The sequence below is a fragment of the Solanum stenotomum genome, chromosome 2, assembly GCF_019186545.1.
Source record: "Solanum stenotomum isolate F172 chromosome 2, ASM1918654v1, whole genome shotgun sequence".
NCBI lineage: Eukaryota > Viridiplantae > Streptophyta > Magnoliopsida > Solanales > Solanaceae > Solanum > Solanum stenotomum.
This window is the reverse complement of record NC_064283.1, coordinates 18,258,240-18,283,503: the sequence shown is the minus strand read 5'-3', so window position 1 is coordinate 18,283,503 and position 25,264 is coordinate 18,258,240. Positions and strand designations below refer to the sequence as shown.

The 25,264-nt window shown below is 36.2% G+C and overlaps 1 protein-coding gene and 1 long non-coding RNA gene across 3 annotated transcripts; one reads left to right on the top strand and one right to left on the bottom strand.

Annotated features, from left to right (window-relative positions):
- Positions 1–128: 128 nt before the first annotated feature.
- LOC125855216 (MICOS complex subunit MIC60) lies at positions 129–19,602 on the bottom strand. Of its 2 annotated transcripts, none has more exons than XM_049534909.1 (12): positions 19,425–19,602; positions 19,022–19,085; positions 17,175–17,894; positions 16,992–17,093; positions 16,712–16,852; positions 16,456–16,533; positions 16,154–16,246; positions 15,957–16,076; positions 6,958–7,035; positions 3,434–3,613; positions 1,051–1,152; positions 129–942 (listed from the first exon to the last, which is right to left on the bottom strand). In XM_049534909.1, exons 1-12 carry the CDS (start codon positions 19,433–19,435, stop codon positions 712–714), a joined length of 1,920 nt encoding a protein of 639 aa, XP_049390866.1. In that variant the 5' UTR covers positions 19,436–19,602; the 3' UTR covers positions 129–711. The 2 variants fall into 2 exon arrangements, with proteins under 2 accessions (XP_049390866.1, XP_049390867.1); XM_049534910.1 differs by having other exon boundaries at positions 16,992–17,081.
- A 1,344-nt stretch (positions 19,603–20,946) lies between these two features.
- On the top strand, positions 20,947–23,116 carry LOC125855253 (uncharacterized). Its single transcript, XR_007445463.1, has 2 exons — positions 20,947–21,124; positions 22,896–23,116. It is a non-coding gene; the product is annotated as an uncharacterized LOC125855253 (long non-coding RNA).
- The last annotated feature ends 2,148 nt before the right edge of the window (positions 23,117–25,264 follow it).

Here is a 25,264-nt window from a genome sequence, read left to right as displayed (position 1 = left end):
TCTATTGATAAAAATTACACGTAGGAGAATAGCTTGGTCTCTTTTCTAAATTTTGGCTGACCAGTAGTAAAGAACAAACACTGGCCACTTGCACAAGAAGCATTTTGCTTTTTAACTCGATCGTTTTAAACTCGTCTGTATCCAAAGAAACTTCAATTTCTTGATCATATACCATAAAGAATTCAACTATAATTGTTAAGATATACAATAAATCAAAGTATCCACAGAAATTTCAACCTCAACTGTTTCAAGGTGAATTATCCCCTCGATCAGACGAAAACCTATCAATGCTTGGCTGAGCTCTTTCAAATTTAATTCGTTTAGGAAACTAACCAAAGAAGTTATCCAGTCATCTGAGCTGCCTTTATTATGCATGCTAAACAGGGTAACAACAGCAAATACGATTAGTTCATGCAAAGTAGAAAATGCAATGGGTACTCCAGCTTGGAGTCCTTTTCATGGTTGACCTGAAAGAAATAATAACAGAAGTAACCCGTTGTACAACAAACCTGCTCGATAGTGATGTATCTATCAATAGAAATTATTCCCGGATCAAGAAAGGCATAACTACTTGGATTGCAACAAGATGAAAAAAGGGATAGTGTTGCAAGCACTGAAAATGTCATGTTAAATCACCAAAAAGCCATTCTTGAGTGATTTTTGTAGGCAGCAGATAAACTGGACGTTTGATTGCTATAATGGATCACTGTTTCAAGTGCTAATAGTGGTGGCATAAGATTGCAGCAAGGTTAGTGCTTGCTCGGTTATAGCTCTGTTCCTAGCACGCTTAACCCAATCATCAACAACTGCTGCCGCGTGAGTGTCCTTTAAACCCTTCTCAAGGGCATCAGCGGCTTCTGATAGTTTTCCCTGAGCCAAGAAACTCTCAACTTTATTTATGAGGGATTCAATTCCATCACCAGACTGGCCAGCCTCCCTAACCTGACAATCAGTACACAAAATTATCTTGTGGGGAAGAAATACGAATTCAGTAAACTTTACTTCAATAATCAGATAGTTTAACTCAAAGAAGGGTAAATGCAAAGAAACCTTTAACCAGGATGCAACACTAGCCAAAGAATGTGTCAATATCCCACCACCACCTGGAGGAATCAGGCTAAAGTGCCGAAGTGTCCCCTTTAATGTATCAAACTGTTAAAATGAGAAGTAATTAGAAACAGAACCATCCAGATTTTGCTCAGTTACAAGCATCAGATATGCAGGCTTCAATGTAAGAGCTACAAATTCCAATAAGAAATCCTGCTCTCAACAGACACACAAGACTAAAGACTTTAGGCAGAAGGAATAAAAGAAAAAACAAATTCAGATACCTAGCAGCAGAAATCACGCAATTTATAAGGAAAGAGAACTGTTGACAGATTTGATCACAAGAGAAGCAAATTAAATACTGGGATAATTTAAACAGTGACCAAATCTTCTAACTTTTTTTTTTTTTGAATCTGGTAACTTTACCAAACTCTTCTATCAGTCTTACAAATTGTCTGGTAGTGACGATTCAACCAGGTCAGGATATAAGGAACCAGAAAAAGAGCCATTGAGTTTGCCCAAAAGTATTAAATGTAGAAAAGGGAACATAGCAAATTTGAAATTAAAAGTTAAAATTACTAGAAATTCTTTTATAGCAGAGCATCTGCTTTCTCAAAAATTGGGGAAATTTTTTTAGATTTAAATTTGATAACAAACCATGTGGAATCCCACTGTGACAAATAGTCTTTCTTCCAGAGAAATGGATCTTACACAATGGTCCAATGATTCTAGTGTAAGGATTTGAATTCTTGAAGCATAAACTGATTCAAACTCTGATATACCATGGACAACAATAAATATACTGTAGTGAAGCAGTCTAAGGCCAGACATGAGGTACCTAATGGACTGAGCATATCATTACGTCTACATCATGCATTTGTGCCTCAGAAGGTTAAACTCAGCTTTTATAGACACTCAATGCATACTTGATGTGCAAGTAGGCAGACTTTTAATGTTTCCAAATACTGACAATGAGAAGGCCTTCCTCTCTATGTTGCCAAGGAAATTGAAGACTGGATAATCACATGAGAAACTAAAGGAATCTTCACCCACAACATGTATGGAATCAGCTCCAACAGGGTTGCTTAAAAGCTTTAGATCCCAGGTGGACATTACTTACCGTTCTTTTTTTGTTCAGACTATGAGAGTAACAGGACCTAGCAAGGCAACCAATGGGATTCCTTAGCAGAGTAACAGTTATCCTTTCTGCGAGCTCAAGGAAGTGCATGTGTATTGCAGATGGCAATAAAGGATCAAGCCAAACCTTAGAGCTTAAACATTAGTGATCCTACACCAAATTACAAACCCACACTTTTCACGATCACCACAAAGATGGACCAAGATAGACCCAAACCAGAAATTTGTGCAAGGCATGTACCTCTCAAATGATTCAACTCTATGAACCATCAGTCTGTCTTGTCAGTCTTGCACCCCGAGGACAGTGTGACATCAAACTCGGCCCCTATCCAGAATGTTAGTTTTTTTGTGGCCCTTACTCGTTCTCTTTGCATTATAATTCTCAACACCCAATCATGGCACCTTCAAAACAATTATCAGATCTAAACTGGTTGCAAATTTTTGTCATAGCTCTATCACCCATATATTTGGTATTGAAAAAATTCAACGTCTAAGATCCAATCCTTGAAATATTTTAGAAATGAATTGAAGTTAACCAAAAACTTCAATACAGTCTCGTCCATGGAGTTCCATATTGAAACTTCCTAGAGGTTCATACTAGTGCAGGTCCTACATGGAGTTCTAAATCTTGGAAACTGAAGAAAATTAACATAAATATAACTTGGAGGTCCCAAATTAGATTAGGTCTTCCTGACAGTTGTTCTCAGGATAACACTAATCTTTGGATGGACAACAAAAACAACCAGAGTTACGGCTCTTCAAGCACTTCAAATAAAGATAAATGAAGAAAAAGCATCACTACTTAAAAACTGTAAACTAAATTATCCTGTTCCTTTGCAATCAGGATCATTGCTTTATCAATGTATCACCTCCTCTACCATTCCATTTCTAAGGATTTCTTTTTCACCAATATGGAGAGAGAGTTACAGTATCAGGTTCTTCTTTTTCGAACTTATCATGAAATTCAGAAGACAAATGAATGCAGAGGGGAAATGAAGATTTCTCCAGCTGTAGTAGAAACAGCAATGCATCACATGGAAAGACTAAAGAAAAAAGGAGATAAATATCCCTTTTCATTTTCTTTTGTGAAGGAGAGAGAAGTTACTAAGTGGATATCCCATCTAGGCTTTATAATAGGGGTAAAACATAGGTCACAAACAGCTAGCAAGAAACTGATCTATAAGCAAAGGAAATGTTCAGCCCTAAATTACAGTACAAAGCATAATTCTACAGTGTTTCAGATGCTTGCCTTATGATTCAGTTGTAATACAGTATCTGCACCATATCTCTGTGTTTCTTCTGGAAGAGAAGATAGAACCAAATCCAGCAGTGAGTTGTTATCTATCCCTTCAAGAGAAGCGTGAAGAACTTCTATTTCTTTTTGAATTGGTAACCCTCTGGACAATGCATCTTCCAGAGCAAGCACCCCCTGCAACAATGAACAATCAAAGGATCCCATCAGTAGAGCTTAAACACTTGACACAGGTTTTAGCTAATAGCCAGTAGGTTAGCATTGTTTGTACCCAATCATTCCCTTCTAATACCCTTGCATGGGAGTACAATTATGGAAAAATAACTGGTTTTACAGCTTAACAAACAAAGAACAAATCAGTATCAGATCACTCTTGTTCTTACTTCTTCCTCAGCAACAACCACTGTGCTATTCTTTTGGTTGGATGCATTACATTACTTCTATTTTAAATGGATAATTTATTTATGTTCTAAAAGTTAATAGCCTTTATTGACAGTATGGTTTTTAACTTCCAACTTCAGAATGACTAAGATATCACCTTGTTAAATTACAGTATGAATTTCTTTCTTTTTTTATAGTTTTTTTCTCTTAATATACATAATCTTTGGGAAGATGTAGACTTCATGAAGCATGAAAGCCAACGGCAATTTTTTCCTGATTAGAACATGAGAGAGCCAAGACTTGAGCTATAGGAAGAGTTCTAAACTTGAGTTTCAGAAGTTATTTAGCAATAGCATAAATGAAAAATGGTGTTACTGGAATGGTGATTAGGGCATCTCCAAGACTCCAACCCAAACACCAAATTTGGTGACAACACTATTTTTGGTGTAATCAACTCCAACCCACTGCACCAAATTTTACACCAAAAAGGAATATTTTTCTCTCTCTTCATTATTATATTATTATTTCTTATTTCATTTATATTTTCTTATTTCATTAAACAAATTCTTTCTAAAACATTCACCATATATAATTCATATTATTTCCTTTTATAATCGTTTAATATAAAATTATTTTGTACCATAATTTTTTAAATAATATAAATTGCTAGCAAATATTATACATTATACATAATAATGGATAATACAAATAAATGTGAAATCATTAATGAAATACAATTAAATAAAGTATTGATGTATACTTTATTATACCCCATACAATTCATATTTTAATAGTATTGATGGATCCGGAAAGAATCTATCAGATTATTAAGTAATTGTTGTAATTTTTTTAAATTATTATGTTTTATTGTACTTTTTAAAATTAATATGTATTTTATATTTCAATTTTGATGTATGTCAATTACTACTTTGTTGAATGTTTATTATTTTCGGTTATTTTTAAGTACATTGTATTATTTGTTTAAAAATTTATATGTTTGCATTTTTAATTTTTCTGAAGGTTAATTGTAGTTATATCCAATTATAATTTATAGTAGAATTAACATAAATTTAAATATTTTAAAAAGTCATATATAGAAAAATTAATTTATAAAAAAACTAATTTTATATCTAAAATTAATATTATAAAAATATTACATAAAAAAATAATTAAATATACAAGACATTTAATTAAAACATACAATTTATATAATGTTTAATTAAAAGTTTGTATAAGTGTGATGAATCACTTTACACCAAATTTGGTGTAACACTATTCACACACCAAATTTGGTGTTAAAATTGGTGTGGGTTGGAGCTTAAAACAGCAAATTTTACACCAAATTTAGGATTTGGTGTAAAATTTGGTGTTGGGTTGGAGATGGTCTTACCAGAAACAAGTGAGATGGTTACATTAGAAATTATTTAGCATAGATTTAGGAAAGCTGCAATTGTTCCAAACAGAATTCAAGATCATATTTCACAGAGAAGTAGCAGCTGTTAGCCAAATTATTTTGTATGTGTTGATGGTATTTCAGGAAAACAGAAAAATGGCAACGATGGTTGTACATTGGGTTTACCAACTAATGTGGCCGTTAGCTGGTCATTAGGAAGGGAAGATGGTTACTGTTGAGAAAATTTTGGCAGAGTTTGCGGAAACTGCGAGTTTCAAAATGATATTCAACACCATTTTTGGTTGGAAAAGGGGATCTATTTAGACATGTTACCAAATTGTGCAACTTTCCTTTTATGTGTTAGGAGGGGAAAAAAGGCTTACAGTTATAACTTATCACATTCAAGCAGGAGATTCTCCCTCTCTCTCTCTCTCTCACACACACATGCACACACACAGAGGTCCTCAATTTTGCCTTCTTTGAACATTAAAAGACAAAGGACTGAAAACAAAAACAATCAGATCACCACCAAATTTAAGGAAAACAGAGAGTGAAGATGAAATGTTAAAAAGCAGTGGTTGTTATACTAGAAGGTGTCATTAGACGGATATTAGCGCATTTAATAAACTAGGGCATGGCTAAAGCGAGTTCAGTAGCACCCACCTCCATCATGCAATGTTTAGTAAACAGAAGTGAACTAAACATCAGCGGAGAAAAGGATGGAATGGAGGTTATTAACAATTAGAATGGTTGATTTATGGTTTTCAACTCTTCATGGTGTTTGTAGTTGAGCCGAAATTGATTGTCTGGAAATTCCAATTGAATTTAAAAGTTTGGTTTAGACCAGTGTTTTGGACGGCAAAAGGTGACAAGGGCCTGCCTCGTCTCGCGGAGAGGCGAGGCACTCGCCTTTTTGAATTGAGGCGCCAATTAATACCAAAATTAAAAATATTTAATTGCATATATAATTATCCAAAATCTCAATAGCAATAACATATTAAAGCAAATATTTCAATTCAAAAACTAATAGTAGATACTAAAAGTCTAGAACTTTAATTTATTTTATTTTTAAATAAAGACAGCAGTGACGCGACTCGCGCGAAGGAGAAGAAGACGCGATCAACCTTGAGGAGAAGAGGAGAAGAGGAGAAGAAGACGCGACTGGCAATATGATGAAAGCTTGCAAAAAACCCTAATTTTGACTAATATTATTAAGTCAGACCTTTTTTAAAAAAAAAAAAAAAAACCCGCCTCGCCTCGCCATCGCCATATTGGCGCCTTACGTCGCCTATCTAACTTCGCCTCGCCACACTGTGAAAAGGCGTGGGGGCCTCACCTCGCCTTCTCGCCTTTGGCAAAAGGCGAGCGCCTTTCACAACACTGGTTTAGACCTTTTGGACATGATATCAGATGTTCCCAAATTCTAGCAGGGCAGTCATATACATAAAGAAAGGACTATATATACGTCGTTTTGCAGTAGCATCATATATGTGGAGAAGCAAATATAGCAAGCATACACACTAACAATGTGCAGAAGGCAATATAGCAGCCATATGTGATAATATTCTGTTAGTAGTTCAACAATACTCTGGACTAAAGATTGGTATCATCCCTGATGGTGAGATTCTTCAGAATGGAAGAATTTATGTATACATTGTCTCACACCCACCCTTGAAATAAAGAAGTTCTTTCAAAAAGGAAGGAGAATAGAAAAATAAAAAGAGAAGTACAGCAGAAGCATAGTTACCAGAGCAAGCTTGTGAACAGAATGAGTCTGGCGAACCTCTTCAGATCGTGCATAAAATGCCATGCACAGAGCATTTATCTGTAAAACAACAAGAACTCAAATAAAATCATCAACCATAGAAAATGCCAAACACTTAAACAACTGAGCTATGAAGAAACACTCTAGAGAGTAGTGTTTTAAGATAAGTAGAAGTAAGAATATATGAACTGCAAATTTAGCTAGCACAAAAAGATATCTAGGTTATGCTCCAAAAGAATGGTATATATGAAGATATAACACACAGAATTGGGAAAAAAAATGTTTGGAAAAGAGGAATGTTGCTGGAGTGATTGTATTGTAGGAGGATACCTACCAAAGTGATGGTTAGTTTTTTCCTGGATGCAAAATTTGGTTTTGGATATTAAATTATTGCCTGTTTTCTCAGTCAGTTGCTCAGAAATTCTTTGCTAAAAAGTGGTAAATCTATTAAGAATTTAGCTGCAGTGCGATTTTCTATATGTTTGTTGTGGTAAATATTGAAAGTTGCATTCTTATGTGCATTTTATGTGAGAATACTGAGTGATTTAGGAAAAGGCTACATTACTTTAAGTTCTCGACTTTTGGTACGATGAATTTCGTTGTCTACAAGGAGGATATTTCTAGATTACAAACCCTTTTGCATAAGATATCCTCAGTGAGCTTCCACCTATCCCAAACAAGCTCCTTTTTCTCTTGGGAACTCAATTTTGGGAAATTAGCCAATTTTAAAAGCACATCTTTTCTGGTTAGAATTGTCCTGTTTCTGGTGAGTTTCACTTCTCCACTATGGAGGGAAGAGCCTATTTCTCAGCCGGTCTCAACCGGAGATAAGTCTTTTAAATTAATTAACATTAGGAAAGAAAGAGCAAGATGGTTTTACTTACTTTACGAGGGCAATAGAAGGCTCATTAGCAAAATCAAAACTGGCAAAAACAACTTGTGATGGGCATGAGTGCTTTGAAAAAGGCTTCACCGGAAGAGGGGAATCTTTGCCAGAGATACGGTAGGAAAATAGAGGCCTACCTATACCGAGTGTATCAGAATTTTAACAGTTATGGTTGGTAGGTATGTTCAAATTGAGGCATGGGTGGGTGATATGAAATTATCGGTGATCATTCGAGAAGTTATTGATGATGGAGGATGGTATGAAAGTGTAGACAATCCTGTGGAGACCACAATAACCAACGACAAGAACTCTAGAGTTAGGCAAGACCATATTTTGAAGATGAATGGTGTTGTGGCAGTTAAAAAAAATCAAAATCAACCAGAGACCAAAGCAAATAATGCCCATATTCTTGCCAAATGCAAAATTAGGAAATTTAATGATCCTTTCAACATATCTCCCAATCAAGAACAACAACATACCCTGTGAAATTTCACAAGTGGGGTCTGAGAGGGTAGAATGAAGGCAGATCTTACCACTACTTCATGGAAAGACAAGTTAAAAGACCCACCATTTTTTTTTTGAGAAGGTTAAAAGACCCACCATTTCACCCTGAGAAAGCCCATCATTCATTCCCACATACCATTAATCCCCCTAGCATTCCAGGCTACAATCTTGACTTTCATTGGATATTCAAAGGCAAAATCCTCCCACTTCTCCTAGGTTTACCTTCTTTGAACTTCATATCAATGTCAAAGAACAAGTTCTTGAGCTCCTTTGGAGTATTAACTGTGTTGGTACAACTGTGCTCCCTTTGCTCTATTCTGATCTACCTTCGAGAAAAGGAAGGCCTCATTTTCGCAACCCTTGATAGCTGCTCCAAACTTCTGGCTAAGTTTGATCACATTAAAGTTTACCTATAGAGTAGTATTCTCCCTAATGAGACCTTCACAATTTGAGTCGTCGATTTACAGAGGCCTTGATTCGGAATAACAACTCAGTTGATCATGAGAATATTCTAGAATCTCCTCAGTATCCTTTCTTATTACAGAGCATGATCGCTATCCTCCCTGGTGATAGAGAAAGAGAATTCTGCAATGATTTATCTCCCAACACTTGATCGTTTTCGAGGATAAAGTCATGTTTTGGAGTCTCCTCCATCTTCTTCATGAAAGTCCCCAAATCTCCCAGGATCCATGTGAATTCAAATGGTAAAATAGATGGACCTTGGATTATATTTAGGAGCTCAATAAATGGTTCTAAGGGGGTTAAATGAATAGGCCAAAAAGGAATTTATGGTTGGTCCATGTCTGCGAGCAAAGAGGAATTTAAAAGAATTGGGTTGGGCCCACACTCTTTTAAATTCAAATTCAAACATTCAGCATTGCACTGGCGCCACTTGCTGCGTGTCAGGCCCCACAAAATCTACTGCGTAAAGACCTACAACCTCTTTATCTTTTCATGAAAGTCTTCTCATACTTCCCACAACCCAGAACTACTTTTGTTTCTCCTTTACTAGCTATAGTCGCCTATCTAGGGTTAGTAACTATCTTTTTTTTCTTGTAAATCACCGACGAGTCTACCCATATCAGCAGAGAGAAGATTAAATTCCCATCATCGACATCAATTGGTCAGCGGTATTGTCTCCCTCGGACCCTTAATCCGAACGCGAGCCCATAGCAGGGGGTTCTTAAGTTCTATTTCTTCTTCATTTTCCAACCAACTCAACATCTATCACCTATCTCTTTCACGACTCCCATGGACCAGAGGGGTAGAGGAAGACCATTTACTCTGATCCAAAACCAATCAAACTTGGTTTGGATCGGAAAGGAACCCTTCATCGGAGACCACGAACCGAGTGTTAAGTTGACCGCATATCTCCTCTAGTCGCCCATAAGAATGTGTTCAGCTGCTTTCCTTGATTGGAACTCGAAGAGTAACTAAAGCCATTCATGTCATACATTTGAATATTCTGAGTCCCTTTTTTCGGTTTGTTGAGCCCATCTTCTCACATCATTGTGAGTCATAAGTTCATCCCCACCATTGAATTGACCAACTAGACATCTCCGCAGAAGATATGTATCACCCTCTTGAGTTTTCAAAGAAAGTTGGTTCTTCACAACTGCAACCTCAGCTTCCTTTAAAGTCCACTTGCTCTTATGAAGAACATCTTTGAAGTTGCCAGTGTCCTTTAATAGTTGTTTATTGTACTTCCATTCATAATAAATGCAGCAGGATGCTAGTTTTCACTGTAATAAATTTCTCAATCTTTGTAGCCACCAACGCCCCATCCCTCATTAAAAGAAATTTTCTGGAATGATGATCACAACTCTGTTGTGTCCCTTAACTGTAATAACGGAAAGGAACCTCCCATACTTATTAACTTTTGAGAACAATAATATTTTATTTTATTTTTAACATTGGTAAAGTTGTATTCTTTAGCATCAAGGACATTTTGGCCACCTTTTCAAAAATTTACAGCCCTAACCAAAATTACATGCTCCCTATTAATTCTATAATTTGATCTACATCTTCTATACAGAGCTGTTTACACCAAAAAAGTAAAGATACCAAACAATTCCATTTTACTTTGTGAATGGAATTAGATTTATCTTCAAAACATCTCCCATTTCTTTCCTTCCACACTGACCACCATATGCATGATGGTATTAGCTTCCACCACTTCTTTTGAGTCTTGCTACCCCCCCTTCTGATCCAACATTTAAAAAGATCAGAGGTGTGTTCTGGCATAGTCCAGCTACATCATGTGATGTTGAGGAACATCTCCCAGATCTGTATAGTGAATTTGCAATGTAAAAATAGGTGTTTGTTTGTTTCCCCAGTCAAATTGCATAGGAAACACCTAGGGACTAGTTGCTTTCCTTTCTTCTGCAGCACTTCTTGAGTAAAGCAGGCTCTTTTGATTACTAACCAAGTGAAGCATTTCACTTTGGTGGGGATCAGTCCTCTCCAAATGCTCTTCCAGTGATGATGGTAGCCTCTAACCCCAACTTGTATGCCTTTCTTGTAAGCACTGTTTACTGTGAATTTGCCATCCTTGTGCTTCCAAATAACTCTATCTGGTGCATTTGTTACTAGATTGGTTCCCCCCAATTTTCCCAGGAAAGAAGCCACTCTATCTACTTCCCAATCATTCAATAGCCTTCTAAAAGACAGGTCCCAGCCTTGAGTTGTCCAGCATTCACATACTCTGGCTTCAGGATTGTTGCAGATTGAGAAAAGATCTGGGAATGACTCACTTAGAGTAATTTGATCAATCCATCCATCTCTCCAAAACTTAATCTTGTTGCCATTTCCAACTTTGAGAAACACATTTTCTTCCATAGAGTTCCATAAAGCTCTGATTGTCCTCCATACTCCCCATCCATAGGGTTCTGGCACTATCTCTATACACCATGGGTTCAATTCCCCATACTTTGCCACTATCACCTCCTTCCATAGGGTTCCTTCCTCACTAGTATATCTCCACAACCACTTCATCAAAAGGCTCTTGTTTTGGATTCTCAAATTTCTAATACCCAGTCCCCCCTTTCTTTGCTTAGCATCACAGTGTTCCATTTCACTAAATAGTAACCTTTGCCCTCTCCCTCTTTGCCTTTTTTCCAGAGGAAGTTTCTTCTCAGTCTGTCCAGCTTTTTGATAACTATTGGAGGAATTGGAAATAACGACATAACATAAGTAGGCAATGAATCTAAAACAGAGTTTATCAAGATCACTCTACCCCTCAAGGATAGATATTGAGCCTTCCATCTTGATAAAAAAAATTCTGCTTTTTCCAGAATTCCATCCCATATCCCCAAAGCTTTATGTTTGCTCGCTAGTGGCATTCCCAAGTATGTTGTCAGCAATTTCTCTACTTTACACCCTAGAATACTTGCCAATCCTTGAATCTGAGGCACCTCCTTGACTACAATCAAGCTGCTTTTCCCCCAATTAACCCTTAGCCCTGATACTGCTTCAAATAAGATCAGAATCAATCTGATGTAGTTCAGCTGTTCAACTTCTGGCTAACAAAGGATGATAGTATCATCTGCGTATAGCAAATGGCTAATCTCCTTCCCATTCCATATTCTGTCTCCTATTTGGAAACCCTTGATCCACCTGTTCTGTGTAGCTATTCTCATCATACTGTCAAAACCTTCCATTGCTAGAATAAAAAGAAAAGGTGACAGTGGATCACCTTGTCACAGCCCCCTTTCTGATGCAAAGAAGCCAGCAGGTTCACCATTTACTAGTATTGAGAACCTAACTGTTTTTAATGCACACTTCTATCCATTTTAGCCACTTACTGCCAAAGCCCATTTGTCTCAAAACATTCAATAAAAATGCCCAATTTACATGGTCATATGCTTTCTGGATGTCTAACTTGCATAATAAACCTGCAACTCCACCTTTCATCCTTGAATCTATGCACTCACTAGCTATCAATGCAGCATCCATGATCTGTCTCCGTTTTATGAAAGCCATCTGATTTTTATTGACCAATTTGCTCACCACCGTCTTAAGTCTTTCTGCCAGTAATTTAGCAATGATTTTGTAGACCCCTCCTATCAGACTGATTGGCCTATAATCTTTTAATTCTGAAGCTCCAGCCTTTTTAGGAATTAGAGCAGTGAATGTTGCATTGAAACTTTTCTCAAAATTCTGATTGGAGTGGAAATGTGATAAGAGTGTTAATTATGTCCTTCTTCAAAACCTCCCAAAAAGTCTCTAAGAAAATCATTGGGAAGCCATCCGGTCCAGGAGCCTTCTCCTTAGCACACATCCTAATACTTTCTAGGATTTCTTCTTCCTCAAAAGGTCATTGCAACCATACTTGTTCCTCTCCAGTTATCATATTAACATCTTGAATGTTCAGATCAGGCCTCCAGTGTTCAGTTTCCTTGTATAAATTTATGTAAAAATTTTGGACAGCCTCCTTGATCATAGCTGGATCTTTCACAATGTTACCTTCTATATCAAGTTGTTCCATAGTATTGAACCTCTTATGAGAGGTGGCGATTCTGTGGAAAAACTTTGTATTCTTGTCTCATGTTTCAACCATTGGACCCTAGATCTTTGTTTCCATGCTATCTCCTCTTTCTTGGTTATCTCATCAAACTCCATGGCCAGATTTGCCTGTAAAATTTCATCATCAGTAAGCATTTTGTGTTCCTGTATTATCTCCCAATTTGCTATCTGCCTTAAAATGTCTTCTTTCATCTTTACCTTTAACAATTTCATTTTCTCAGCTAATATATATCCTGCTCTCCCCTCAATGTTGAAAGAATCCCACCATTCCTTTACCTGATCTTTGAATCCCTCTACCTCCAACCACCAAGATTCAAATTTAAAATAAGATTTTTTCCATTCCCAACCACCACATGTTAGCATAATAAGATTATGATCAGATGTTATTTTTGGTAGGACATTTTGTTTGATGTGAATGAAGCTTTCCCCCCATTGCGCACAATGAAGAAATCTATCAATTCTTGAAGCATTCCTATGATTGTCCCCTCTTCTCCAAGTATAAGATCCTCCAAATAAAGGAGGATCAATCAACTCCAGCTCCTCAATACAAGAGGAGAAATCTGTCAATAGCACCACTAAGTCTGCGGCAGTTTGTTCTCTCTGATGGGTATCTAGTAACATTAAAATCTCCGCAAACTATCCATGGTCCTACAAACCTTCTTCTGATGGCTTTCAATTCCTCCCACAACACCTTTCTGATCTCTCTACTACAATCAGCATATGCTGCAGTTATGTGCCAACTGAAGTCTTCACTTACCCCTGTGAATTTTAAGCTTTGCCTGCCAATCTCCACCAGTTCCCCCTTCCATACCCTTTTATCCCACAAAATTGCAATCCCCCCACTGCTCCCCATTGCCTCCTTGTGAACTTCTCCCATCCATCTATTTTCCCATAAGTTCGGTATTAATCCATCAATATTACCCTTTTGCTTTGTCTCAACTAATACATAAATATTTGCCTCCCACAGATGTATTAGTTTCCTAACAGTGTCCCTTTTATCACTCCCATTCAGCCCCCTCACATTCCATGAGATTATTTTCACTCTCATTGATTGGTTAGAGCTAAAACCCTCCCACTAGATCTTGGTTCCCCGTCTTTGAAATTCATATCAAAGAACAGATTTCTCACCTCTTTTGGGACATCATTGTTAGATTTTATTGTCTTCATCTTCTCCCCTTTTCCAGTCTCCTTTTCCCTCCTTTGGTCTAGCTTAGCTAACATGGTATACGCTTCCTTTTTGCATCCTTTAAAATCGACACCAAATTGTTGACCTAATTTATCATGTTCGCTTGGACCCATTCCATGGCATTTGCAGCTAAGTCTTCCTCATGTGTGCTATTGTCAACCTGAAAGGTTCTGGTTCTGTGTACATAACCAAGAGAGAATTTGAAAAATCCATCTCTCCTTCTCCATTAATTTGAGTTGGATTGTTCTCCCTTATTGATCCCCCTTCCTCCTGAATTCTTGCATGTGGTTGTAATTGATTGTCCTGCTCTTTCTCCCTTTTTTCCATTCTTGTTACTCCTGTCGCATCCAGTTCTCCCTCACCTTCGAATTCGACGAAGTTAGAACAGCGGCATGTTTCTGAATTTGACATACTAATGAGCTCGACAAAAGGCTCTGTGAAGAGCTTTTGTTTTTGTTCTGGGCCCAATTCTTTTGGATCTATTTTATCCTTCAGTGTATTTGATTTAAAAGGAATAGGCTTTCCTATTTTATGTGGAGAGATCTCTGCATCTACACAATTTAATGTTCTTCCCCCTGTTTTCTGATGCATCCCTCATTCTTCTGCAAAGCCAGAGTAAGGCTCCTTTACTCAGAGTTAACCTCCTAATAGAATTCCTGGCATTCTCCACCCGTTTGAACCTAAATGCTAATTCTGAATCTGATGAATACATAGAAATGTCACAAGATTTCCCCCCAGATCTAAAATAAAGTCTGTTATCCATTGAGCCAGAGCAACTGGAGAGATGCATGAGAGTTCAAAAAGGTAGGAAAAGTGGGTTCAGGTGATCGGATATAGCCGGAAAAGGGTAAAAGAGGCCCAGAAGGGACCTCTAAGAAAGACCTAGGGATATGTGCCTAGGAGAGAAAGAAGAGATATTTGTGGCTGTAACTGTTATTATTGTTGTATAAGATTAAGATATAGAATGTTCAGCAGAAATTTGGCAATAGGACAATCCTGTTATATACCTTCTTGGCAAGTAGTAAGATTCCTTATTGGGACAAAAGAAAGAAGAAACATACGGTTGAGCAATCCATAAACGTCCAATGCTAAAATGCATGACAAGAGTGTAATTTGTCCTCCCACCCATCATTTTTTCTGAGAATGGTAAACTTTACTTCTATATATCCACAGGTATACTATAACAAAATGTAGCCCCCCATCACAAAAGTTGTCTCTTCACAAAATCCTAATATATCTAATTACAGCCAATCAATTGCATTCAAAACATCTTCTGCGCTGTCTATAACTACTTGTTTACACCAAAAATTGTGAAGGCTGTCCTCCCACCCTTCATACAAAGCATCTTCTGTTTCCTTAGACATTATTATACTTACAGGTATGTGAAATCTAATATCATACGCCATAGACAAAGTAAGAACTGAAGCCATACATACAACAATATAAACTCATGAAAAAATGAAGAAAAAACTGCAGTCAATTACATCAGTTATTTCCCAATGCACGTCAAACAAACATTGTACTTGCATCCCACAAACAAAATAGAATCAAAATAAGACCTTCGCTTGCCAACATTACTTTAATGGAGCAGTCATGCTGGAGTAAGTATTTTCCATTTACTAAAGAATAGGATGCAGGTGTTGGTCTAAACAGATTTTTATTTTTGAGAAAGGGAACTGTAGTCTAAACAAAAGTTAGGATAGCAAATTATCTGATTCCCTTATCTGTAGTTCCAAAATATCATCCTATAGATGTTTCAAGGCAGAGACAGTTTCTAACACAGTTGAATAGGAATGTGCATAATAATTTAAAAGATTGGTGTAAAATCAAATGAGAAAAGAAACTTCTACACGTGAAAAACTAATAACTGGGAAGCTTTACATGGAGATTGGCTTCAGCCATTTTTTCAATTTGAGATGCTTTCTCACTTGCGATAGCTGCATCCAATTGTGCTTTACCCAACTCTTGGGCTTTCTTCAACTTCAGTTCTGCTTCAGCTTCCTACAATTACGAATCGGCATAAGTCTGCTGGACGGAAAATATAGCATATTTTTTATGGTCTTAAGAGAGTATAGTACCTTTTCCTCAAGCTCTGTCTTGTGTTCTTCTTCTAATTTTTCTTTAAGTGATTTCAAAGCTGCGATGGCTTTTGCTCTTTCTTTTTTCAGTTCCTAATGAAATTTTCATCATTATTCAGTCCAACAAAGAGATTAGGATAATGAAAGACAACGTTAAATCATCAACTAAGATGACCCTCCACGCATGTGATCCTAAGAAAGAAGTGAAATGTGGCAAGAATAGTTTAAGAACTGGAGTTATCACACACTGCAGCAGCCTATATGAGGGTAAAATAGGCAACCAATAACAAACATGCTACAACCTTATCCAGTAAGGCCTCTTGTTCAGCATACATAAGTTCCCTGGCCCTGGCATCCTTCAGCTCCTTTTCATATCTCTCCTAAATCATGAGAGCAGAAAAATCTTAAAATAATAATAATAACGACAACAAGAAGCAGCAACACAATTAAAATCAAATCATGTGGAAGAAATACCACAAATCTTAAAGAGTGAAGTATCACAATAATGCTATAACATCTTCTTTTCAAAATTGTAAAGAATTGTTACAGGTCTCACACCTTCATATATTTCTTTTCTTCAGCAAATAAGCGAGCATCTAGCTCTGCTTGTCTACTCTCAGCTTCATGAATAACCTGTAAGACATCAAGCACCAATTTTCCATCCTTTGATATGTAGGAATCACCCAGATCTTCGACAACCTACAGTTTCATAATGCAAAGATTAAGGAAAACCAACTAGGAGATTCTCTCTCTTTCCTTCCCTCTCTCATATACTTCTGTCTTTTCATTCTTTCATTTTTTTAGGGGGTGGGGGGTGGGATAAGGAAGGAGAACATACCATTTGCTTGTCAGATGAGGTTGTAGGAGTAGCTCCACCTCCATTTCTTATATAGTATTCATCAAGGAGGGAACTAGGTTTTTCCTCATGCTGAGGAGCATCCTTCAAAAAGTAGCTGTTCAGAGAACCATGACAAAATTTGTAACTCGCAAGATAAAGTTGTCAGCACAAATTGGTTTATACCTCCATCTTGGCTCGACTGGTTACATGCTCTGGAGACATGGCACTAGCCTCATTTTCCTTCTGAAGGGTATCAGCCTGTGTGGGAGTTGGAGTGATTTCAATTGCCTTAGACTGCACTGCATCAGTAGATACCTCTGGGCTCTTCATGTCCAAAGTGTCCTCAGGTGATTGAGTAGAAGTAAGTCTTGTTTCATCAGGTGAAACATTTTCCCGATGGGAGCTGGGTGATAATTCTTTTACTTCAGTATAGTTGGCTTCTCCACCAGTAATCTCTGATGAATCGTTTACCTGAAATTGACTTTCTGTTCCAGTTGCTCTTGGCTCTTCTGATCCAGAGAGATCTTGTCGAGTTCCAATGCTCTCGTCAGTTTGCTCAAGACTATCAGACTCTACAAATTTAGACTCAGCATCTGGTCTTCCTAAAGTTTCACTATCTTGTGAAACTTCACTACTTTCCTTTAGCTCCTTCACACCTTGAATTTCAGTTCCTTCCCTGGCTAATTCAGGGCTAGAATGGGGCTCTTTAATGAGATACTTATCTAAATATCCAGTTTGATAAGCAGCAAAAAATCCAGCACTTAAAGTAACAGATCCAATAATGAATCTCGGCAAGAGACTCACTGTTTCTTCGGGCTTCCCAGTTGAACCTGGCCCCCGTGGTGGCCCATTTTGTTTGGGTGAGACTGAGAACTCTCTTCTGGAAAAAAGATAGGAAGGTACCTGAAACCATATACCGGAAAACAAATCGGTAAACAAGAATTCAATGCTAGTTACTGTAAGACATAACACTAGTATTCAAAGAAAATGCGAGGAAAGTTTTTTTTTTTCCTTTATTTTTCTTGTGGTAAAAGTAAAAAGGGAAAAAACAAGCAGATGATAGTCAAGATTTAAAATAAAGATTCTGAGCATTGCCAGGAAGGGTCCAGTTATGCCAGTCATCGTATTTCTCTCCAGTTCAATGGCATTAGATTTGTTCTACCTCCATTGATGCATCATAATTTACAACGATGCTCCAACTCATTTTGATCACACTTATCAAAAGAGTTTCTCCAATCCTTGCTCTTCCTTTCTTTTCTTTTTTGATATGGTAAGCTAAACCTACTTTACCACAACCCTTTCCCACGAGTGATCCAAGATAACACATCGCTCAGAGTGTTGAAACTTGCAGCAACAACAATCTCCTTGTTAAAAAACAGCTGCCCTCCCCACTTTTGCTTCCTTAGGGACTCAAACCCATAACCTCATCTTTTTTTGATGACAAAACCCATAACCTCATCTTAGTTGCGCAGATTCTTCACTTTTGATGTTGGACCCGTGTTGGATTCTCCAAACGGGACACTACTTTTGGCGAATCCGACAAGCACCCGTTGACATTTTTGAAGAGTCTGAGCAACATACAACCTCATGGTTAAACGATCTTGTTTTAATCTCTTCAACAATCATATTTACTCTTTCTTTATGAAGATACTGATGTAACAGAAGCACAAAAATCACGAAAGCATCCAAACTTCTGAAAAGTTCCACTTTTTACTTCTCCACCATGACGCCCCCAAGAAATTCAAGTTTGTCCATGTCATAGCTAATAAAAATGGTTCTTTCTTCTTCTTGTCATAAAAGGCACAATAAACAAATGTCCCCCACGACTACGACATGGGAAGAATCACATAATGCTTTTTTTGTATTTTGTTTTTTCAAAATTGGAGGTTGGGGAAGGGGAAATAGGGGAGGGGATTACAATATGGGGAATCGAACCCTCACCCATGGGAGTTTAGGTAGCCAACTAAGCTACTAAGATTCCCCACCTACTGTTTTTTGTTTATCTATTTTGACGATATTCTAAAAAGTACCTGTGTTGTGACCTCTACTGGAATTCTTTTCATTGATTGACCAGCCGAAAGTCGCAGGATGGACCTGCAAAGAAAAAAAAATATAGTAGAAGATCTCAAATTAGTTCAAACACCCAATTTTCATTCAACAAAATTCATTTCAACCCTAATTCTTTTCATTGAAATTAATACTAGAGAGTAAAATCAAAGGAGATTCCACCAAGAACTTCTATAGCTAAAAGAGCTAATTCAAGTCTACTTATTTCATTAGTCACGTCTATTTTGAAGTCTTCAACAATAAAATCGACATTGACAAACTACCTATCCAATGTATCACAACTTAATGAATGAACAAAAGCTACGGAATATGAGAGTATTTATATATCGATAAACTGCAGAAATTGAGATTTTGGTTTAGGGTTACCTTCGCAACATGGTGAGAGGATTGGTTGCCGCCAAAAAAAACTGATATTGAGTTGATTTGTAGCTTGTCTGAGATGAAGCTCGCGCCAATGGCGGAGAGTTTTTGTTCTTTCAGCACGGCGATTTCATTTGCTTCTCTTTACACTCCGATTTTCTTTATTTCTGCATCCCAAACTTCTTATTTTTTTCCTTTTATTTTTCTTAAATTAAATTATTACTAATTTGACCTTTTGTATTTCGATTTTTACTGCATTATTAATTGGGAAAAAGGATAAATATACCCCGAACTATCGTAAATGGTACCCTTCGTCATACTTTAGGGACATTGGTGTCTCTGCCGTCTAAAAAATAGAGCAAATATACCCTTAATACTAACGGACATATACGTGTCATAATTTTATCTACCAACCCGACATTTATTAAATATCGGATCGACGGATAAGATTGCGCCACGTGTCCCTATTTAGTCTTCCGTTAGAATAAAGGGCATATATGTTTTAATTTTTGGACGGTAGGGGTACCAATGTCCCAAAAGTATGACGGGGATATCTACATACTATTTACGATAGTTCAGGAGTATATTTATTCTTTTTCTCTTATTAATTTGAGACTATCACAAATATTTTTCATTACCTTAAAACAAGCAACTATTTATATTTCAATTTCTAGAGTACACCTAACAAAAATCTTAAAATTGCATGACATTAACCAAAAGAAATCATAAACTAGCAAGCGTAATAAAATATAAATGGCAAAACAAGAGAGCTTGACAACTGGTGCAAACATACAAATCCTACATTCAACCCCCAATAATCCATTACTTTTCGAGAATTGATTAGACTAATTTTAAAAGCTAAATTAGATTATATTAATTCGATATCTAAAACAAAATTTAGACATTCAATTGCAATTTTTTTTCAAATCAATATGATGGAAGACAAAGAGAATTATTGTTAGTGATATTTAAACAATTTGTATTTTGAATGGATTCAATTTTGTAAATATATCCAACCATATTAAAATAAGAAAATCATAATAATTTTAATAATTGAATTTGCAAACCAAATTCGAATGGTATAATTCAAACTGTATCATCCAAATTTGAATTGGTTTGAAAATTCAAAGTGAGCCAATATATGCACCGTATAGACAATGGGTGTTTAGTCGAGAATTGCTATTTATATACATTTATACTGCATATATGTGTATATTTTCTCCGTTTCAATTTGTTTGTCTTAGTTTTTATTTGACATTAAATTTAAGAAGGTAAATAAACTTTTGAATTTTGTGGTCTTAAACTTCAAATATGTATAGTTTACCAAAATACCTTTTAATATTATGTTTTTAAACATGTCAAGTGGAATGTTGAAATTAAAAAGTTGTCAAATTAGAAAAGAGACATTCTTTTTGGAACAAACCAAAAAAGGAAAGTACAATTAGAACAAATAAATTGAAACAGAAGGGAGTATAATAAAAAAAAATAGGGAATTGCATTTTCAGAAAGTGAATTGACTTGTTTACCGTTCAGCAACACTGTATTCTGAATGTTGCATTTGTAATGTCTGTTTTATTTGTAGGCTCTGTTTGTTCTCCTTTTTCTGCCTTTTCTTTCGAACTTGAAGGGCATACCATTTTCTGAGCTCCCTTCATTTCTTAAGAGCGGTACTGGTTGCTTCTTCAACATAGGAAACAATGTTTCAGGTGCAATTTCTATTCTCTTGGACTTGTGTGTGGCTTGCATAAAAGGTCAATGTGCATCATTTCAACATTTGTAAAGTGAGTTGGTGAAGGTCATGATCTTCTAGAATTGACATATTTTCTTTTAAATTCTGCATCTTTTATTCACAATTATAAGAAGCTCCCCATTTCTTTCCAAATATGTCTTCTACAATCTTGTTGAGGTCGAGTTTGATGAGGACCTTGATTTTTTTGGGGAGGAACTGGTGGGAGAAAAGACTTAAACCTAGAATATTTTGGCAGGAAATTAGAAGTTACAATATGTTTCTGCTTTCCTCAGTCATTCACATAAAAGTTTCAAGGATATATTTGCGCCCATCGAAAAAAAGGGTGGAGATATTTTGGATAGTATGAATATATGTACTCGTTAATTGTAAGTAGGTTGCTCTACTTACGTATTATATTGTCCATAGAACTTGGGGTACTAGAATAATAAAAACCAAGCATAGAAACTGGTTTTAAAAACTTACTGTTGGTTGCAACTCAATTAGTAAGTGTCTATGAGGATTTGGTCCATAGTTGTACTTTATAAGTGGAAATCTCAACAAGAACGAAATCACAATTTTCTGACAATTTTTCCAATGGGGCCATATACTACTGGTATAATGTTCATTTCACAAGCAAATATTAGTCTCAACAGTTAAGATGTAATCATCATATTCATCACAGAAGTTAAGTATCCAAACAAAATTTTAGTTGTCTTTTCCCATAATAGATGTGAAGGACATGATTATTTTATTTTTTGTCAATAAATGATTATCAAGTTAGAAGTATTTTTCCTGAGGTAATGTATTGATGGGTCTGCATGTCCTTATGGCACCTTTTATTGGTCAGGTTGTGATGGAGCATCGATGCTACTCCTTCTTTACATATTTACAAATATTGCTTTCAACATATCAGCTCTCAATCTTATGAAGATTTCATTTGCTGTAATTTCATCCCTTATTGTGATGTCATCAGGTTCTTTCTCGCACTTTTGCAGGCACTCTGCACACAATGATTAGAGGTATCGATTACATTTGAATTTTATGTAGTCCTATGACCAACCAAATTCTTTTTCCTCTTTTCTTATGTAGTGTCTTTGTCAATGTATCTTCTCTCCATGCCATTGCCATATCTCCCACAAGATTCAAGTTTGAGCCCTTTCTTCCTTCTCGACAGTGTTGCCCTTCTCATTGGTCTTATCCTGTATAACATTTCACGGACTCAGAAGAAAGACACAAAATTGTGACTCATTTGAATCATTGCAATTGATGTTCTTCTATGAAAATTCTGGATATATGTTAGTCATGATCTCAGAAAGGCATGGGATCCAGAAGAGTATAATCTCCATTACAAAGATTCATTCTTCCCTGGTCATATAGTATGGCCTTCCGCTAAATAGATCTGACAGTATCATGGTAACTTGACTAATCCTTCCACAGGTTGTCATCATAGACCAACGCGATTTCCAGAGGTACTTGCAATGTTAAGATTGTCTTAGCTTAACAAGTGGATTTTACAATACCGAATGGCATTTGCTATGACAGGTCTTAGATGGGTTAAAAAAAATTAAATTTTGGTGTATATGTTTCTGAGGTTTGCATGCACAAAAACAGTTGGTCGATTTTTTTGGTAGACAAAAGATTCAGTAATTAAACTTTCATATAGTCATATTTTGATTGCAAAAAAGCCTTTAGGCTTATGAAATAGTGAAATAAGTTTATGTAATTACAGTTCTATTATATTCTTTTAGTGGATGTTTCACCAGACGAAGCAAGTTATGTAAAGCAAACATCTGCATCCTGCATGGTAAACATTGAACAATTCTAATTTTCTACGGAATGGTAAGAAAGTCGATTTTTCATAATATCATATTTCAAGCACCCAAAATTTATGGGTTCTAAATTTGCCACTTGACTCATAGTTGGTTGTAGTTACAGAATTTGCAACTAAATACTTGTACATTTTATTGAATTTTTTGTTTAAGCAAAACCTTTTGGGTTTGGTTGAAACCGTAAATACTATTATAGCTCCACCCACGCGATGAACATTTAACAGTTCACTTAGCATTTTAACTTAAGTGTGAACAATAACAATTAGAAACTTTTGGCTTTACACCAAATTAATATAGGCTAGGAAAAGAATCCTCAATTCTCTTTTCTTGATTCATGGATAATCCGGCGATATGCGTTAGTAATGTTGGGATTAGTTATGTTGAATTTATTTCTTTATCATGTTTAATTTGTTGTATTGAATTAATAGGGTATGCTAGAATAAGAATAGTACCCTACATTGTTAATGTTATGGTTTGTTATGCATAAAAATGGTGTTTATCAGTGGTGGTATACAATCGGTATAGTACTCACTTTATTTCATTTTGTTTGTCTTGTTTTTTTTTAGTCCGTTAAAAAATGTCTATCTCTTTTTCCAATAACTCTTTAATTCTAATTTTTCATGTAACATGTTTAAGATCATAAGATTAAAAAAATATTTTGATAAGTACATTTACTTCAAAATCACAATATTCAAAAATCTTCCCTAATTTTTCTTAAACTTCGTGCCAAATCAAAACCTAAAAAAGAGAGTTGAAGTCCATAGCTAATACATGTATTAATTATGGCCAAAGTCATCTGTAGCCACTCAAAGTTGTCCTCATTATTCATTTAGACACCTCAACTACACCTAGTACCTATTGAACACCTCTACCACCCCAGATTTGAACCATCTAAGCATTTTTTTATCACTTTTCATAAACGGCCAAGGCGCGTGTATTTAAGCTCCCACGTATATCCGACGTGTATAGAATAACCATTTAACAACTACCACGTGTATCTAACGTGTACTGTAAATGTCTTAATTGGGGAAGATTCCTAAATCGTTAAAATTGACAGAACACTTCTCTCTCTCTTCGCGATTTTTTCCAAATTGAAGCTCTCCATCTTCGCGATTTCCTCCAGATTGAAGTTGGATTCGTCTTGTTCGTGTTACAATCTTGAAGATTTCCTTGTGTAAGTTAGAATTGTTAATGATTTTTACATGCTTTGTTAAATGAATTCCAAAAAGCTAGGGTTTTGTAAAAATATAGGGTTTGTGATTTTTGCGAATATTATGTCCCTTCTTTACTATTACCCAGAAAATATGCTTTAAAACTTTGTTTTTTAGTTGTTGTATGGGTTATATGAGTATATGCCGTTATCTTAAGCAAGGGTTTGTTTGATATTTTGTAGGGCTAACAATTGACCATGGAGGAGAGCCTTATATTTACAAAGATTTACCACGGTGGAATCTTATCCGAGATATCTGTCCCTACTTATGTTGGAAACTGTGTGTCTGCACTCAGGTATATTATTAAGGACCACTTTTCCATTTTGGAACTACTGTATTATACTAAAGAATTAGGGTATGAAACTGTTGGAGGTTTTTATGTGAAGGATTTATTGAATAAAAAATGGGTCCTAATTACAACTAACCAACATCTCCTACACCTAATTAAAGACTTAAAACATGAGGACACTTTTGAAGTATTTGTCTGTCATGTATTAGATGAACCCTTACTTGACACTGAGGGACCTAGAGGCTATCTAACTAATGTTGGTGGTGAAGGTGTTGATGTTGACCTTGGTGAAGAGGGTGAGGCTGTTAACTTAGGTGGAGAAGGTGAGGCTGTTGACCTAAGTGGAGAAGGTGAGGCTATTAACCTTGGTGGTGAGGGTGTTGATGTTAACATTGGTGAAGAGGGTGTAGATGATAACCTAGGTAAAGATGGTGTGGATGATAACCTAGGTGGAGAAAGTGAATCTGATTTCTTGAGTAGTGATTCAGATCTAGATATACCTTCAGAAGATGGTTCAGATATTGATGAGGAGTTGAGAGCTTTTAGACAAGAAAGAAGAAACAAAAAACAGAGAAAAAAGGCTACTGAATTTGAAGAAATACCAGTTGGAGAGGCTGGTGGTATAGATAGAGGCTTTGAAGATTTTGGAAAAAATAAAACTGACAAATATGCAGGAAAATTAGGTGGAGATGAGGATTATATTGATAGCTCAGACTGTTGGAGTGATGATAGTGATGAACAACTAGATGTGGATGATGTTAGGGGAGTAGATATATCTACTAGAAGGA